Below are 18,698 nucleotides of genomic sequence, written 5' to 3' on the forward strand. Positions count from 1 at the left end.
TGTCCCATTGCCCGAAGGGAGGTCTATTATTGGTTGTAAATGGGTGTACAAGAAGAAAGAGGATTCTTCCGAGATTAAGGGTACAAGGTATAAGGCAAGACTAGTGGCCAAGAGTTATGCACAGAAAGAAGGGGTCGACTACAATGAGATTTTCTCTCCGGTCGTGAAACATACTTGTATTCGGGTGCAATTGAGTATTGTTGCTCACAGTGATTTTGAGCTGGAACAACTCGATGTTAAAACCGCCTTCTTGCATGGAGATTTGGAAGAAGAAATTTATATGGCTCAACCTGAGGGATACAAGGTTGAGGGTAAAGAAAATCAAGTATGTCGTTTGAAGAAGTCTCTTTACGGATTGAAACAATCCCCTCGCCAATGGTACAAACAATTTGATTTTTCCATGCTAAAGCATGGTTTTTGCAGAAGTGACTATGATTGTCGTGTATAGAGCTGGTGTTCGTCCAAAATTTGAAGTATATCAAATTGTGTACTAGGTGGAGAATGGTGAGAGCAAAATAGGCCGTTTCATCAAAATAGGCGGTTTCATCAATTGCCATCAATCGGCGGTTTCAAAAAAGGCGGTTTGGTGAGGGTCGGTGGAATTGGACTCCAATTTTGAGTCCAAATTGGACTCAAAAATTGGAAGTCTTTGGATTTATATATATATGGGGTTTGAGAGCCTATTAACACACAACACAACACAAACAACATCTATTCAATAGAGAGCTAGAGAGAGAGAGAGAGCAAGTGTGAGAGAAATTTCATTCATTGTTTTTTAGCGGTGTTTAATTTCTCGGTCGTCGAAGATCTAGTATAGAAGGTTAATTTCTATACGGTACCATCTTGGGACGAACTTGCGGGTTGTGTGAGTCGTTTTCATATATCCTTCAGTAAAGTTTTCTTGTTCGCCCGAGGACGTAGGCTTTGAGCCGAACTTCGTTAATTCTGTTTGCATATTTAGTTTTTTGGCTTAGCTTTTCGTTTAATTTTTCATAATCGGATAAATTTCTAGTATAGGTTCGATAGCTTCCGGGAACATTTAGTAATAACAGTTAGAACAGAGAAATTCAAAATTATTTTTTAAGTTGTTTTGTTTATTCCAATGGTCTTTCATTTTACCAATATGTTACTTAACACTTACTTGTTGAAATTGATTATAAGTAATTTGGTCAGAACTCCCTAGACGTTGACAATTGTTTTGGTGAAGAAGGATCACTCAATCTTTTGCGAGTTTGCAGCTCCCTGGTTTGCAATAACTTGCCAGAGGGTTGCAACAACAAAATATAACTTGTCTGGTCAACTTAAAAAAATAATAATTTGAGCTATATGTGTCTTTTGATCAGTAAGCGTGTGACAATTAACCAACCAAAACTTATTTCTTCCATCAATCAAAAAAAGGTTCTTTCTCAGGGCATAAGAGATTTCAGCAGGTTGGTTTCGATTTAGGTATCTCATTACCAGAATCGAAACTAATAAAAAATATACGAGTATCCATCAGATATTGGATATTTATCGATTATATTCAAGATTTGCAATTTAATCAGTTTTATTACTAATTAGGTTTCATTTAAAAACCTAATTATTTTTAATATAATTTATTTATAAAAACGATTGAATTATTAAAAAATTTAAAAAAAATCATTATCATACGTTTGAAGTTACTATAAGATATGTTTTTAAATATGTTTTAATCATCAAGTAAGTATGTTTTACAAAGTGAGAAATTCAAATGACTTAATTAAAACATAATTAACTTGGAATAAGTAATGTAGATCTTATAACTTGTAAAAGTACCAGCTAATTAATCACTTGATAAAGTCGTATAACGGGTACCCATCGGATCATGTCGGGTGTACCTATTGAATATTGAATTCTTATCGAGTACTAAATCTTAATCGCGTAATACTCTCAGATACTAAATCTTAATCGAGTACTAAAATGAAGATCCAGAACCAGTATAAACGATTCCAGTTCCGGTTTGTGGGTAAATGGGTACCATTGACACCCCTAACGGACACGAAAGAAATAGTTTCTAAAGGCTTAAAAGCAGCTGACCTTAACTACGGTTCTATTTCTCTAATTATGTGGACAGCCTTGAGATATCATCATTGGATGGAAAGAGGTTTAAACTAAATAGGTCAAAATAATATTGGAAATAGCAAAAAAAACAAAACATTTGATGATTATTATTTAGGTAAAAAAGATATAGTAAACTATGATACTGTTGTAAAGCAATCCCACATTGGTGGGAGACAGGAGTGTGGTGCTCCTCTTAAGAGGTTAAGCACCCTTCCCTAGTGAGGCCTTTGAAAACCGTGAGGCCCAGGTGTGCCAAAGCGGACAGTACCACTAGCAGCCCGGAAGGCTGCTCCGCACCATCCTATAACACGTTATCAGCACGATTCGCTCCACTGGGATGTGGTCTTGGGAGGGTGTGTTGTGGCGACAACCCCACATTGGTGGGAGACAGGAGTGTGGTGCTCCTCTTAAGAGGTTAAGCACCCTTCCCTAGTGAGGCCTTTTAAAACCGTGAGGCCCAGGTGTGCCAAAGCGGACAGTATCACTAGCAGCCCGAAAGGCTGGTCCGCACCATCCTATAACACGTTATCAGCACGATTCGCTCTACTATGATGTGGTCTTGGGAGGGTGTGTTGTAAAGCAATCCCACATTGGTGGGAGACAGGAGTGTGGTGCTCCTCTTAAGAGGTTAAGCACCCTTCCCTAGTGAGGCCTTTTAAAACCGTGAGGCCCAGGTGTGCCAAAGCGGACAGTATCACTAGCAGCCCGGAAGGCTGGTCCGCACCATCCTATAACACGTTATCAGCACGATTCGCTCTACTATGATGTGGTCTTGGGAGGGTGTGTTGTAAAGCAATCCCACATTGGTGGGAGACAGGAGTGTGGTGCTCCTCTTAAGAGGTTAAGCACCCTTCCCTAGTGAGGCCTTTTAAAACCGTGAGGCGCATGTGTGCCAAAGTGGACAATATCACTAGCAGCCCGGAAGGCTGGTCCGCACCATCCTATAACACGTTATCAGCACGATTCGCTCTACTATGATGTGGTCTTGGGAGGGTGTGTTGTAAAGCAATCCCACATTGGTAGGAGACAGGAGTGTGGTGCTACTCTTAAGAGCTTAAGCACCCTTCCCTAGTGAGGCCTTTTAAAACCGTGAGGCCCAGGTGTGCCAAAGCGGACAGTATCACTAGCAGCCCGGAAGGCTGGTCTGCACCATCCTATAACACGTTATCAACACGATTCGCTCTACTATGGTGTGGTCTTGGGAGGGTGTGTTGTAAAGCAATCCCACATTGGTGGGAGACAGGAGTGTGGTGCTCCTCTTAAGAGGTTAAGCACCCTTCCCTAGTGAGGCCTTTTAAAACCGTGAGGCCCAGGTGTGCCAAAGCAGACAGTATCACTAGCAGCCCGGACGGCTGGTCCGCACCATCCTATAACAGATACCCTTTTGTCATGTTGTGTAACTAAATATTTTTGTTTTTTCTCTTTAAACTTTAAATCTAAATAACTTTTTCAAGAAATATCGGATGTTTATGAAATTTATATGTTTAGAACGATTTTTCATTAGCTCTCAAATTAGATTCATTTTCAATATTTTTTTCAAAACGACACTTTTTTTAGTATTTTCTGCAAATTGTGTTGCGATTCTTGCGAACTGGATTTGCAAAACGTAAATTACAAACTAGGGTTGCAAAATGTAAATTGCGAACTGGAATTGCAAAATGAAAATTCAAACTGAATTGCAGAATGTAATCAGTAATCACGGGTTGCCGATCTTGCAACTCTATTTGCAAACTCGCTCTACACAATTTTGCAAATCGATAACAAAAACTAACTGAAGTTTTTCAAGTTTTTCAATTTTGCAAAATTTTTCAAATTTTGCAAATTTGAAAAATTTCTTCATCATCATCATATACATTAGGGTTTCAAATCTGGGTGCACATAATCATCATTATCATCATCGAAATTAGGTTTTCGATTTTAAGACCAAATCTGATGACTATATATATATTGCAAGATGAAATGAAAACCCTAAACAAGAAAAACAATCAAGAAGAAATGAGATTGATAATTACCTATATATGTCCCCTTTCGGATAAGAAGAAATGTAACTGAATGGATAATAACAAGAGATTTGGTGATTTTCACAAAAAAATTTCTTTTGTTCATACTTCCTCTCTCTAGAAAAAATGAAACGAAATTTTATTTTATGATTTTGCTGGTTTATGGAAACTTACATACACAATTTAAACTCGAGTTCAATAATGGCATGACGGAGCAAATCGAAGAAGAAGATTCGGAGAAGAAGAAGAAGAAGAAGAAGAAAACAAAAACCCTACAAATTTCTGGACTTGTTTAGATAGAATGTGAGTTTTACGTGCAAGGGTATTTTTGAGATAGAAAAAATAGAAAATGACCTTATTGCTAATTACTTAAATTATTTTAGACTTGGAATCATTATCCATTATATTTTGGTGACTTTTACTAAATAGAAAAATATAATAGTTTTTTTTGGCTATTCTGAATAATATTTTTTACCTAAACAACCATTTTATAGGATAGAAATTCAAGAACACATTCCAAAACTCATTTCACCCCGTCTTTAATCAAGATTTACCTAGCAAAATATTTGGCTCGGATAGACTACCAAAGCTAAATATTGTCCCCTCAAATCTACTACTATAATAATAATAATAATAATAATAATAATAATAATAATAATAATAATAATAATAATGTTTGGCTGGAAGACTGGATTAACATTAGACCCCAGCCACAGGATGTCACCTCGAACCTACTTCTATAAAAAAAAAAATGAAATCCCAATAGAATATATTTTTTTTTAATACTTTTAATTAATAAAGAGAAACAAGGTTACTAGAGGGGGGTCGAAGCCTCAACAAAGAAAATTACAAAGTTTTGATGAACGAAACCCAATAGAATAATAATAATAATAAAAGTAAAAGCTTTCTTCCTTGTTCTTATATAACATCTAGGATTCTTTTCATGAGAAGAAGACTATCAAGATCTCAGTTGAAGTCTTAGAAATGGGTTCAGAATCAACTAATAACAAGCCTCATGCCATAGTTATCCCTTTCCCAGCACAAGGACATATTAGTCCTCTTCTTCAACTTGCAAAATTACTTCATCATAGAGGCTTTTATATCACCTTTGTTAACACTGAATTCAATCATCAACGTTTACTCAAATCCAAAGGTTCTAATTCGGTTAACATCGTAGATGATTTTCGGTTCGAAACTATTCCAGATGGCTTACCACCTTCAGATCCGGACTCAACCCAAGATATACCATCTCTTTGCAATTCGGTTCGAACAAATTGCTTGGTACCCTTCAAAGATCTTATAACAAGACTCAACCATTCGCCAGATATTCCTAATGTTAGTTGTATTGTCTCTGATGGAGTCATGAGCTTCACACTTCAAGCTGCGGAAGAATTAGATATTCCTGAAGTTGTTTGTTTTACTACTAGTGCTTGTGGATTCCTTGGTTATGTTTATTATGGCGAACTCGTCGAAAGAGGTTACATCCCTTTTAAAGGTAAACTAGTTTATTAATCTCTCTATCTAGATCTGTTGTTTCTCTCTATTGATCCATCTATTTGATTTCTTAAAAGGACTATGAATCCTTCATTTTTTAAAGAATTCTCCATAATCAGTAACAGTTGAGAGTTACAGACTTTTTCAACTTTTTCGACCGTGGTTACCTAGGAGCAAATTTATGCGCATATACATATGTGTGTTTAGGTGCATATTTTTCGTACTTTGATGTACAAGAAGCTCTTTCTCGGCTTAAAACTAGATCATATTTAGCAAGAACTAATTAATTTGTATAAATGACCAGATGAAAGCTATCTTACAAATGGATATCTGGATACACCAATCGATTGGATACCGGGTATGGAAGGGATAATTCGACTAAAAGATTTTCCGACGTTTATTAGAACAACAAATCCAGATGAGATCATGCTCAATTACAATATTGAACAAACAAGAAATGCTTTGCGAGCTAAGGGTCTTATACTAAATACGTTTGAAGATTTAGAACCTAAAGTGTTAAAGACAATTAGGTCAAAGTACCCTGAGGTTTTTACCATAGGCCCTCTTCACTTGGTAAGCAAGGAAATACCTGAAAGTGAATCGAAGTTAACAGGGTCGAGTTTATGGGTCGAAGATTCTGGTTGTTTAGATTGGTTGGATCAATGGGAACCAAATTCTGTTGTTTATGTTAATTTTGGAAGTATAACAGTCATGACAAGCCAACAATTAAGTGAGTTTGCTTGGGGACTTGCTAATAGTAAGCACCCATTTTTGTGGATAATACGACCCGATTTAGTTTTGGGTGACTCTGCGAAATTACCCGAAGAGTTCATGGAGGAGACGAAGGGAAGGGGTTTGTTAGCTAAGTGGTGTCCACAAGAGACAGTTCTAGCACACCCATCAATTGGGGGGTTCCTAACCCATTCAGGATGGAATTCAACCTTAGAAAGTATTTCCTATGGAGTTCCTATGATATGTTGGCCATTTTTCGCCGAACAACAAACAAACTGTCGGTATGTATGCACGGAATGGGCGATCGGAAAGGAGATCGATAACAATGTGAAGAGAGATGAAGTTGAGAAGCTTGTGAGAGAATTGATGGAGGAAGAGAAAGGCAAAGAACTGAGAAATAATGCATTGGATTGGAAGCAAAAAGCTCAATTAGCAATAAAAGAGGGTGGAACTTCTTACATGAATATAGAGAGATTAATTAACCAAGTATTACTTGGCAAAAACAATTGTGTGGAGAAATTAAATTAGCTTTTTGGCTTTTCAATAATTGGAAGTCGCAAGTCAACTTTGTAAACTTCTTAGACCTACAGGTTGGGAACTCGACTTGCTTGGTCCCTGATGTACACCTTCCTAAAAGTGTTACCTGATTGGAGTATGGAACACCATAGAGGAGGAAGTGTCTTTGTTAAGTAGGCCCATCTCTTTTTCTAGTCTTTGTTTTGTCCTTGGTGGTTTTCAACTATCTGGAAAATGATATATGATATATGACCATCCTGGTACACTCCCTTGTGTAGGTGGTTAATAAGACCATGAGTATTTTTGTCTTTTTATTCGAAAAGACTAAAATACTTCTGTTTTATGTTGGAAATTCGGACAAGTTATTAATTAAAATATTTTGTTAAATTCAGTTTTATAATATTTGAATTTGAATTTTATCTCTAATAGTTATGTCTTTTAATAAAAATGTTTGGAGAGATATATCTTTTTGTGAAAAGAGTTTCTATTTGAAAAGTGTTATTTTGTTTTCTATAAATAAAGTTTTCGCTAAACAGATTTTAATGATGAAAACTAAGTAGAAATTATGTCGGAAACTCCTTTGCCATATTGAACATGTTCTAATGCTCCTTAAGTGAAATCTCCACAAGTTACTTGGTGTAGTTTCACAAAGGCTTGTCATATCTTGGTAAGCAATTTGCCTTGTAACCTTCAAGTAATCTCGATCGAGAGGGGGCAAACAATGTTTTATGGAAAGTGTACCTAGTACACATTTCAAGCCTCTAATCTCCATCCCTCTTTTTTTTGTCTTTATTTGTTTTCAAAGTCAATTTTTCTAACAATCTTAAAGCATTATTTGCGTAGAGAGATAGAGAGATTAAACCGACACAAGTGATGTAGATTTGGAGAAGTCAAATATTTTTGTGGTATTCATTGAGATGGCTGGAGAAGTGGAGAACTAACGCATCCATTGTTATTAGAAGTGATATAAAAGTCACTTGGTGGGTTAATTTAAATTATGAATTGAATCAATAGAGAGGGGAGGGAAATGTTTCATCACAGGAAGACAAGTAACTCATGGATATATATCTATTATATAAAACACAAAGGTGTTTTTTGAGGTGGACCGTAGATTTATGTTTTGAATATTCACGTCCGTCTGATATTGATGAAGAATTTTCTAATCTAACCACTAAAATTGAATTTCAAACCCACTAAAACAGAAATTCCTTAATTCTCTCCTACCTTTTCCATAACTACCCACAAAAAACCACGACATTCCACAACTAAAATTGAATTTCAAACCCACTAAAACAGAAGTTCCTTAATTCTCTCCCATTTTTTTTAATAACTACCCACAAAAAAACCAAAACTACCTAACATGTATATAGAAATTTTCGTGCCCATAGGGCACGTGCTATACCCTAGTATATAAATAAACCAGCATCCATAACAGTAGTTATATGAAACCTTCATTCAACAAATTAAAGGTATGTCCGGATTACCCACTAATATTGATAGTTTGCTAAAAAAAAAATTGTGATGGTTGGGTTATGAAAAGACACCTACACCAGTATATATGTGCCTTAATTATAAATTTTATATTAAATGCATGTACATGACAACTTAAATGCATGATGATAGACGGTAAACAGCTTAAGGATTATTTCAATACGGGAAATGCTAAATGTACAAAGAATCTTTGACAAGATTCTTGACAAAATACCATTTAGACGGTCCCGATCAAAGTCAAACTTTGAAAAGCTTTGATCAATTTTTGTCTTTTAGTGAAAAAGAGTCATTAAGTCACAAATTTTGTCAAGGATCTTGTACATGTAGCACTCCCGAATGGATTTTAATCTCTTGGCATAGATTTAGCTGTAAGAGCACACATATCTTATGTTTCATATATTTGTGTTTGTTATTAGTGGCATATGTGTGAGATTTAGTTTTAGTGACTGAATGAATATCATCAACAAGTCCAATAATGCCTGTTCAACAAAAAAAAGAAGTCCAATAATGCCTTTTCAACTACATGGGTGATCTTCGTAAAAAAAAAAACTATATGGGTGATTATTTATGGCATACAACTTTTAAATACGTTAGTATCTGGTTCTGTGACTTCGAAGTTTCCTAGTTTGAACATTGAAACCTTTTGAAATTGTAATTGAGATACGACGTTATAAGCATTTTCAGTTTTTATCTATTGGAAATTCAAATCACGTAAAGATGAAATTTAATTGAATTCTTGAGGGAAAAATGGATGTAATAGTACATCAGTGAAGTTTTTTTTTTTTTTTTTTTTTTTTTTTTTTGTTGAGGAGAAAACTAAAGACACAAGAAATACACAAAAGAAGACAGTAAGGAGACTGGTAGATCTGATCGAGCTAGCCAAATCCAGGTTCCCCCATTCAGACGACTCCATTTAGCCAACTGATCCGCTCTAGTATTTCCTTCCCTGTTGATGTGAGAGTAAATAATTCGGACGAAGTTTCCTTCAAGTTGACGAATTCTGTCGAAGAGTTTGATTGTTTGCCAACCAATATCTGCCTGCTTCCCATTGAGCATCTGAACAATATTACTATTATCACTTTCAATATGAAGGTAAGCAATATTCTTTGAAGCCGACCATTGAAGCGCTTTGACAATTGCCCAGCATTCACATTCTTCTGCATTTTGGCCTCTGAAGTTACAAGCCGACGCCGCAAGAAAATTGGCTTGATCATCATACACCACATAACTAATGCCCGCAAATTCTTTACCATCCACGAACGAGGCGTCTACATTAATCTTGATGAAAGGCGCTATCGGAGGAGACCAGAGGGAATTCCTATCGTGAGATTAAGGGATTACAGGATCCTTAAGAAGTATTGGTGTGCTATGAATCTGATCAATAATCATCATAGGTAAAACCTTAGTCGACGAGAAGCATCTATCACACCTCGCTTTCCATATCTGCCAAAGAATAATAGCGAAAAGTCCGCTGATCTGCTCACCAATATCTTTCCAAGAAATAATCCAATCAAGAAGGTTAGTAATGTTGCCAGAAATAATATTAAAGTGAAACCATACCACGGAAGCCAAATCACAATGTAAAAGAACATGAGTAATCGTTTCAGGTTCTCGACAAAACGTACAGTCAAAGTTATGATCAATAAATTGTCCAATTTTACTACGCACTGGTAAGCTGTTGGTACAACATTTCCATAGGAATAGTTTGATTTTTGGTTGGATCGGTAAATACCAGATGAAATTCCATTCCTTAATATCATACTCATTATATTCCGTACGTAAATAATAATACATGGATTTGATGGTGAATTTACCCGATTTGGTCAGAGACCATTGAGCAGTGTCGTCCATATGTTCCTGTAGATTGATGCTCAAAATGGAATTAGATATATCATTGTTAAAACACTGCGTAAGAATATTCGTATTCCACTGGTTATTAATAATAAGTTGGGAGACCTTAGTGAGGTTGTTATTATAAATATTATCTATAGGAGGAGGGTGATTAGGTATCCAATAATCAGACCAGATGTTAATGTTAGTACCTTTATTGATATCCCAGAAGGTTAATTTAGTAACATAATCCACCTGTTTGGAGATAGATTTCCAGAACCACGAGTGATGGTTCTTGGCACGAATAGGTTTATGCTCTTTGTTGAAATACTTCGCTTTGAGAATCTAAGCCCAAGGAGAACCAGGATCTTTGAGAAGACGCCACAGTAACTTACTAAAAAAGGCCTGGTTATCCAGAGCTGGTAAGCGGAAACCGAGACCTCCCAATTTCTTAGGAAGACAAATAGCACACCAGTTAATGGTATGAATCGTTTTAGATTTTCCCCACCAGAAAGTTCTTTGAAGAACTTCAATGCGGCTGCTTATGCCCTTAGGAATGGCAAAGCATTGCATTTGGTATCGGGGAACAGCCGCAGCTATTGTGTTGATAACAATAGCGCGGCCAGCGGGAGAGAGGAGAGAGGTCTGCCATTTAGAAAGTTTGTTTTGGATCTGAGTAATGAGGGATGAAAACAACTTCCGTTTATTAGCACCAATGAAGAGGTGAGTTCCGAGGTATTTGTCAAGATTAGAAGATTGATGGACCTTAAAATCACGGATGGTCATACGTTTGAATTTCGGATGGGTGTTTTTAGAAAAGAAAATGGTAGACTTAGTGAAGTTGATCATCTGACCCGAGGCCGAGCAGAAGGTGTCCAGAATATTCTTAAGGGTGGTGATATTGACCAGAGAGTTCTGACCAAAAATGATGCAATCATCAGCAAAGAGGAGATGCTTGATAGTGATGTCGGTCTTAGGAATTGGGAAGCCCTGAAAAGGAGTGGAATTACTATTGGTTTCAAGAAGGCGACTAAGTCCTTCCATAGCTACAGTAAACAGAAAAGGAGACAGAGGATCACCTTGCCTGATACCCCTACTGACATTAAAGGTAGGACCAGGACGACCATTAATAAGAACAACCATGGTCGAGGTGGAAATGCAGGTGTGAATGAGGCTAATCCACGTGGAGTTAAATCCCATTCGACACATGATAGTCTCTAAGAAGTTTCATTCAATCCGATCAAAGGCTTTCGACATATCCAGCTTAAGCGCGAAATAGCTCTTCGAACCTTTGATGAGTTTAAAGGAATGGACCACTTCTTGGCTGATGATGATGTTATCAGTAATCTGCCTTCCAGGCACATAAGCAGCTTGAAAGGGCGAAATGATGTCGGGAAGCACCAGCTTAAAGCGATTAGCCATAATCTTGGTGATGGTTTTATAGGTGGTATTCATAAGACTGATGGGACGGTAGTCAGCCGTAGTCTGAGGGGTTTTAGTTTTGGGAATAAGACAGATGTGAGTATGATTGACCTGCTCAGGAAGAAGAGAAATAGTAAAAAAATCTGAGACAAGCTTAATCATATCGGCCTTCACCGTATCCCAATTGGTTTGATAGAAAAGAGGGGGAAAACCATCAGGACCCGGGGCCGAGTCAGCTTTAAGCGACATGATGGAAGCATGAATCTCTTGCTCCGAAGGAACACGAGTGAGAGCAAGGTTAGAAGAGACAGAAATTTGATCAGGGAAGAGATTCAGTATGTCCTCGGAGATAAGCGACCCAGAAGTAGTGGATATGCTCCCAAGATTGGTAGAGAATATGTTAGCAATATCCAAAACTCCCTGAATCCAAGAGCCATTATTGTCCTTGATAGCCGTAATGCGATTCTTTTTGTTCCGATTAATCGCTTTAGCATAGAAGAATTTGGTGTTTTGATCCCCCAGCTGAATATTGTCATTCCTGGATTTCTCTCTCCAAAGGCTTTCCAGCTGATTATAGGCTTCTTCTAAAAGAAGAGTTAACTGATGAGCCCTATCACCACAATCAGCATGTTGGATAGCCTCAGTAAGACTACGAATCCTGGTGTCAAGGTGACCAAAAACCTGTTTATTCCACCTGGCTAGATTGATGGCTAACTGATTCAGTTTGGGTTGAATAGATTGCTGACTAGGTGGCCAATGAGCTCTGATAAAATCACCACACTCCGGATGAGACATCCAGGTCCTAATGAATTTGAAAGGGCGTTTGCCAAGATTGGTCAAAGCAGAGGTAGTGAGAAGGATAGGAATGTGGTCAGAACCAACTCCCGGCAGATGAGTAACCAGAGAAGCCGGGAAGTCCATCAACCAGGAATGGTTCGTGAGGGCCCGGTCTAATCTCTCTTTAATGAGAGTCCCTTTAAATTGCCTATTAGTCCAGGTGTAGGTGGTGCCCTTATAACCCGCATCTCTAAGGCCCAGATTATTAATCCTCATATTAATTTTAGTGACCTGGCTAGAAATCTCATTACGACCCCCCTCCTTATCCGATGGATGAAGGATGGTGTTGAGATTGCCAATGACAACCCAAGGGACAGTGGAGTCAATGTTATGTTTACTAAGAGTGTTCCAGGGAGTCATTCTATTCTTTCTATACGGGCTCCCATAGAAGCCCGTGAGAACAAAACTATTGCCATTATCTTTGTGGGTACATTTGGTGTGTATCATGTGATCATCCGAATACAAAATCTCAGCTTCATAGTCCTTGGTCCAGTAAAGAACCAGACCCCCCGCTTTGTTTTTCGGTTCCACCACACATAAATTATAGTTGGAATAAAACTTGAGAACCTGATTAAGGTGCTTAGTGGTGCTTTTAGTCTCCGAGAGGAAGATAAAATCAGGCCTATGATTCTTGATAAGACCATAAAGATGCTTACGGTTCAAGTATTGGCGACAGCCACGTATGTTCCAGGCCAAGATGGACAAATCCGGTTTAGGGGGATCCATCAGTGAAGTAGGGCCCATACACACATTCACTCAATTAATGTGAAGATGATTAGGTTAAAAAGTCTTTGTTCAGTTGTATAATTTTGTGCATATGGTTCTCATACGATATTCAAAGTGTGATATCCAATGTCAAATAATTAGTTTTGGAATCTAGCTAAAATGAATCAACTGTTGTGAGTATGTGATAGTTTTTTTTTTGTTGAAATGTATTGATTAATTAAGAAGACAAAGCATCATTAGAAAGAAGTAAAATATTATTACAGTACAGCTTAACTAGAAAATAAGGAACTTTATTCCACGTCTTCGATCTGTTCTTTTTTCTTGCCAATTTGGCTAACATGTCTGCTGGAGAGTTGAATTTCCTGTTGGTGTATTTGAATTGTACCCTGTCAAATCTGTTTCTGATTTCTTGAATTCTCTGGATGTGGATTTTGGATTGCCATTGAACTTCATGTCTACTGTCTCGTATGTTTCTGATGATGTTAATGTTGTCACTTTCAAGGATGATGTTTCGAAAGTTTTGTGATTTTGCCCAAAGGAGGCCATTGAGTATAGCTATTGCTTCGCTTTCTTCACTGTTTCTACTTCTAGTAGTTGATACATGTGCTGCCATGAATTTAGATTCTGTATTATGAATGATTAAGCTAATTCCCGCAATAGACTGGACGTTTGTATAGGAAGCATCTACATTTATTTTCAGGAAAGGATGTTCGGGAGGTTGCCATTTTTCTTGAGGTTTTTGTTTATTTTTTTTCGGTTTGTTTTGTATTTCTGGAAAAGTTAATATCATGCTTATCACCTTTTCTAAGGAGTTAATTTCATGTTGAAAGCAGTGATCGCATCTAGTTTTCCATATGATCATAATGTATATTGTTTGCCGTTTTACTCTAATGTGGCGAATGATGCCAAAAGAATATCCAATCTGCCACCGAAGTGATGTTTTCTGATATGATATTAATGTAGAACCATATGTTTTTAGCCATCCGGCAGTGAAGCAAAGCATGTTCGATAGATTCTATTTCATTACAATTTAGGCAATTCACTTATTATCGATGTATTTTCCTATTCTTTCTCTAACCGGTAGTGCCTTGGAGCAAACTTTCCATAGGAAGAGTTGGATCCTAGGCACAGTAGGAATATTCCAAATAAAATTCCAATTATGAGTTGGGAGGAGCGGAGTATTCATACTCCTACAAAGGTAATTGTACATAGATTTAAATGTACATTTATCAGAATTCGTAAGGGTCCATTTTCTTTGGTCTCTACCATTAAGATTTAAAGGAATGGTTTTGATCAAATTCGCAGTGTCAGTATCAAAAGTGGCGGTAAGAGCATCGTCATTCTAATTGTTATTCTTTATTAGTTGCGATACCTTGGTAAGATTAGAGTTGCGGTTGTTACTAGGGGGTTGGGGATGGAGGGGATCCAATTATCTTTCCATATGCTGGTATCTTCTCCTGAACGGACCTCCCAGGTCGTGAGATCTTCGATATTGTTGAGATGCTTTCTGATGGTTTTTCAGTTCCAGGAGTGCGAAGCTTTAGCTGGGCCTGGATTATGCGAGTGAGGGTTATATTTGGATTTAAGGAATTGAACCCAAATTTCATTCGGTTCTGTTTTAATTCTCCAGGCTAGTTTACTTAACATAGCATTGTTGTCGAGCTCTGGAAGGTGCATATCCTCCCACACACTTCGGGATACATATAGAAGACCAAGATTTGGTGCAAATACTTTTAGACTTACCCCACCAGAAAGATCTTTGAATGGTCTTAATGCTTTTGATTATACCTTTGGGATGGCAAAGCATTGCATTTGGTATCGGGGTACGGCCGCTGTTACTGCCGAGATGACCACAGCGCGCCCTGCTTGAGAAAGGAAAGAGTGGTTCCATTTCTCTAGTTTAGATTTAATTTGCAGAACAATATCCTTGAAAACTTTAGTTTTTTGCGCCCCAATGAACAGTTGAGCCCCGAGGTATTTTTCCGACGTGGAGGCGTACTTAACTTTGAGGGAGCGCATGATAATACGTTTGAATTTGGGGTGAGAGTTCTTGGAATAGAAAATGTAAGATTTGTTGTAGTTTATCCGCTGTCCTGACGCACTGCAGAAGGTATTAAGGATTTCTTTGAGAATGTGGATATTATCAAGAGAGTTACGGCAAAAAATGATGCAGTCACCAACAAAAAGAAGGTGCGAAATAGTAAGGTCAGGATTGCTGGTGGGGAAACCCTTGAACTGTCTGATCTCTTTTTCGGCCATGATCAGACGACTTAGACCTTCCATCGCTAGGGTGAAAAGGAAAGGGGAGAGGGGGTCGCCTTGCCTGATGCCTCTGGTAGGGTAGAAAGTCGGACCAGGGCGACCATTGATAAGCACAGCCATGGAAGCAGTACAGATGCAGTTTGAGATCATTTTAATCCAGTGCTCCGAGTAACCCAGCTTGGCCATGATGTCCTTCAAGTAGTTCCATTCTATTATATCAAAAGCCTTAGACATGTCTAGCTTAAGTCTGAAGTATCCTGTAGCTCCTTTCATTTTCTTTAGAGAGTGGATGATTTCTTGGCCAATAATAATATTATCCGCGATCTGTCTGCCCGGAATATAAGCTTCTTGGAAAGGGGTGATGATTGAGTTTAAGGTATTCTTGAGCCGGTCTGTCAAGATTCTGGTGATAATTTTGTAAGTAGTGTTAAGGAGATTGATAGGTCTATAATCTGCCGGGTTTGTGGGGAGGCGGTCTTCGGGATAAGGCAGATATGTGTGTGATTGACTTCAGGTGGGGAGGGAGGCCGTGCGGAAGAAATTCTGGACTAAGTTGTGGATGTCAGGACTCACCGTATCCCAATTGGATTGAAAGAAGAAAGGAGGGTATCCAACTGGCCATGGAGCGGCATCTTTCTCCAACCCTGTAATTGCGTTATTGATCTCTTCATGATCCGGGATAACAGTTAAATCTTGATTCTGAGCGTGAGTAATGGAGTTATGAAAAAGATTAAGGATATTAGGGTCTGATCTAGTGTTACTCGAGGTACTGATATTAAAGAGGTGAGAAGTAAAAGTCGATTGAATGTTGCTAAGGTCCTCTTACCAATCGCCATTATTATCTTTGATGGCCATAATATTGTTGGTACAGTTGCACTGGATGGCTTGAGAGTGGAAATATTTGGTGTTCTTGTCACAGACCGAGAGGAAATTGATACGCGATTTTTCCTTCCGTAGGTTCTCCTGTTGTCTGTAGAGCTATTTTAGCTGGATGTGGAGCTGGATGCTATCCTCTTTATTCCTACTCTTCTGGATTGAATTGACAATTTTGTCGATATTCTTCTCTATGTTGCCAAATACCTTTTTATTCCAGTTTGTTAGGTGCTTGCTAAGGTTCTTCAGATTAAGTTGAATGTTAGGATTGCTGGTCCACTTAGCGGCAATGAAATCATGACAATCAGCGTGAGACATCCAAGTTCTGATGAATTTGAACGGTTTAGGTTTATTGTGGTTTTGGTTAATATCAGAAAGGAGAATAGGTAGGTGATCAGAACCCACCGAGTCAAGATGTGTAATTCCCGAGAATTGATACATCTGGAGCCAAGTGAGGTTGGATAATGCTCTATCCAATCTCTCTTGGATAAGATTTTCCCCAAGCTAATTATTACTCCAGATGTAAGGGTTACCCTGGAAGCCCATATCCATCAGTTCAAGCTGGCTAATGAAGGTGAGAATTTTAGGGATGTAAGAATTAGAAGATTAGGAGGTACGTTCATGTATCTCAAGACTGCAAGCATCTCCTCTCTCGCATATTTGTTGCCCATCCATCCCGGGTATGTGCACTTTCAAAACCAACCCAATGGCATAAATTAGGAAGAAATAAACAAAAACGGAACTTTGTGGATAAGGAAAAAAAGTAATAAAAATGATAAAATAAAATTTAGTGAGACATAGAAATGCATCACTACAATATCCATTTCAAAGAAGTTCGACATCAAGAACATCCTAATGGTAGATTTATTGTACATTCTAGAACTTTATCATATCCTCTACTCGTAAACATCCCGTTAGATAAGGTTTAGACATATAACATCACATTGTATATTCATATACTCTGGGTGTGGGGTATAAAACCTAGATATGCATCTTGTGAACCATTAATCAACAAACAACTTGGACTGAAACAAATGTCATACAAAATTTAAATATTGAATATCCGAACCTAAAAGACAAATAAATTTAAAATAATAACAATACATTCTTGAACCAATCTAAATTTGCACAAATCACAACTGATAACAAATTATAGTCGGAGCTCAGAGGTTTACCTTATCCATACACCATACATTCTTAGTTGTTAATAAAAAAATGGAAAATACCATGCAACCTGACGTCCAGCTAGAGTTTAATGTAATTGATTGTTTATAATCAGTCTTTACACTAATAAAACCACTAATGATAGACATATAGAAACAAAAAAATATTAACATAGGTAAAACCATTTCAACAGTACACGGATAAACAAAGAAGACAGCTTCTATACAGATAATACACATAAATCATCTAAATCGAACCTAATAAGGATGTTAAAGAAGACAACTAAAGGATTACGAAATATCGAAAATGAGAGAACCCGAAAGTTACCTCTAGGCTTCTTGTTGATTTAAAAAATGCACACTCTAATTGAAGGAATCTATATGAAACCTATTTATAAAATCCCCTATTTAAAATCTGTTTCCGTCTAGCCATAAAAAGATTACGAAATAATGAAAATGGTATAACCTTAACATTACCTCTAGCCTTCTTGATGATTTTAAAATTCACAATATAATTGGGCGGACCTATATCAAACCTATTTATAAAATCTCCTAATTTAAAACCAGAGAACCCAATGAACAACCCATAAAACCCTTATTAAAACCAAAGAACCTCTTTTCATTTGTGGCATGAAGGATTGGTCAAAAACCTTGGTACGGCTGTAGTCGGAGAGAGCGATTAGATAAAGCTTTAGAGAGAGAGAAAAAAGAAATCGATATGAGAGAGATGAAAAGAGGTAAAACTTATCTTTGAGATATAAAAAGCTTTAGACAGAAAAAAATAGAAATAGATACTGAGAGAGAGATAGAGAGAGAGATAGAGAGAGGGGTAAAACAAACCTTTGATCCAGTAAAGCAAGACTGGAAGCGTAGGAAGATGGAAGTATAGAATCGTTCAATGGGTTTATTTCAGGCAGAGAGAGAGAGGGAGGGTAACGAAGGGACTAAATTTATCAAACCTTTATTTGTAGAATGTAAGATAGATATCTATGTGGACGTCCAGTCACCTTATTGTTGTCCTAGTCATATTTTATGTAATTATTGTATCCTAGTCACAAGGATCTGTTTTGTATAATAGATTATTTTCTCTTTTAATTTCATGGGTGGTCATACTTTATAATTGTTGTTTTCTTTAATATGAGCGAAAGAAAAAATTTATTTCCCTTTCAAGATGATTTATTTTTCTCGGCACGAGAACTAGCATTCAACAAAACTACTCCTTGTTGTGGTCTTGCATTTTAATACACATTTGAAGAGCTTGAAGAAGCCGTTA

The 18,698-nt window shown here is 37.4% G+C and overlaps 2 protein-coding genes across 2 annotated transcripts; one reads left to right on the forward strand and one right to left on the reverse strand.

The window, feature by feature from the left end:
* Nucleotides 1-4,899: 4,899 nt before the first annotated feature.
* On the forward strand, nt 4,900-7,208 carry LOC147537682 (7-deoxyloganetin glucosyltransferase-like). The gene is made up of 2 exons (XM_086643734.1): nt 4,900-5,574; nt 5,878-7,208. The coding sequence occupies exons 1-2, from the start codon at nt 5,064-5,066 to the stop codon at nt 6,831-6,833; spliced, it is 1,467 nt and encodes a 488-aa protein (XP_086499860.1). The 5' UTR covers nt 4,900-5,063; the 3' UTR covers nt 6,834-7,208.
* A 1,920-nt stretch (nt 7,209-9,128) lies between these two features.
* On the reverse strand, nt 9,129-10,163 carry LOC147537683 (uncharacterized). The gene is made up of 2 exons (XM_086642816.1): nt 9,742-10,163; nt 9,129-9,630 (listed from the first exon to the last, which is right to left on the reverse strand). Exons 1-2 carry the CDS (start codon nt 10,161-10,163, stop codon nt 9,129-9,131), a joined length of 924 nt encoding a protein of 307 aa, XP_086498942.1.
* Between the last annotated feature and the right edge of the window lie 8,535 nt (nt 10,164-18,698).

This window comes from Eschscholzia californica, unplaced genomic scaffold, assembly GCF_041429995.1.
Source record: "Eschscholzia californica isolate CP2 unplaced genomic scaffold, dmEscCali1.0.p SCAF_5, whole genome shotgun sequence".
NCBI classification, from domain to species: Eukaryota; Viridiplantae; Streptophyta; class Magnoliopsida; order Ranunculales; family Papaveraceae; genus Eschscholzia; species Eschscholzia californica.

Bases quoted from the DNA above. Each gene is read 5' to 3' on its own strand.
- LOC147537682 (XM_086643734.1), top strand. From the start codon at position 5,064: ATGGGTTCAGAATCAACTAATAACAAGCCTCATGCCATAGTTATCCCT. The intron at 5,575-5,877 runs GTAAACTAGTTT...ATAAATGACCAG, and splicing joins AGGTTACATCCCTTTTAAAG to ATGAAAGCTATCTTACAAAT.
- LOC147537683 (XM_086642816.1), bottom strand. From the start codon at position 10,163: ATGGACGACACTGCTCAATGGTCTCTGACCAAATCGGGTAAATTCACC. The intron at 9,631-9,741 runs GTGTGATAGATG...ATCTCACGATAG, and splicing joins TGGCAGATATGGAAAGCGAG to GAATTCCCTCTGGTCTCCTC.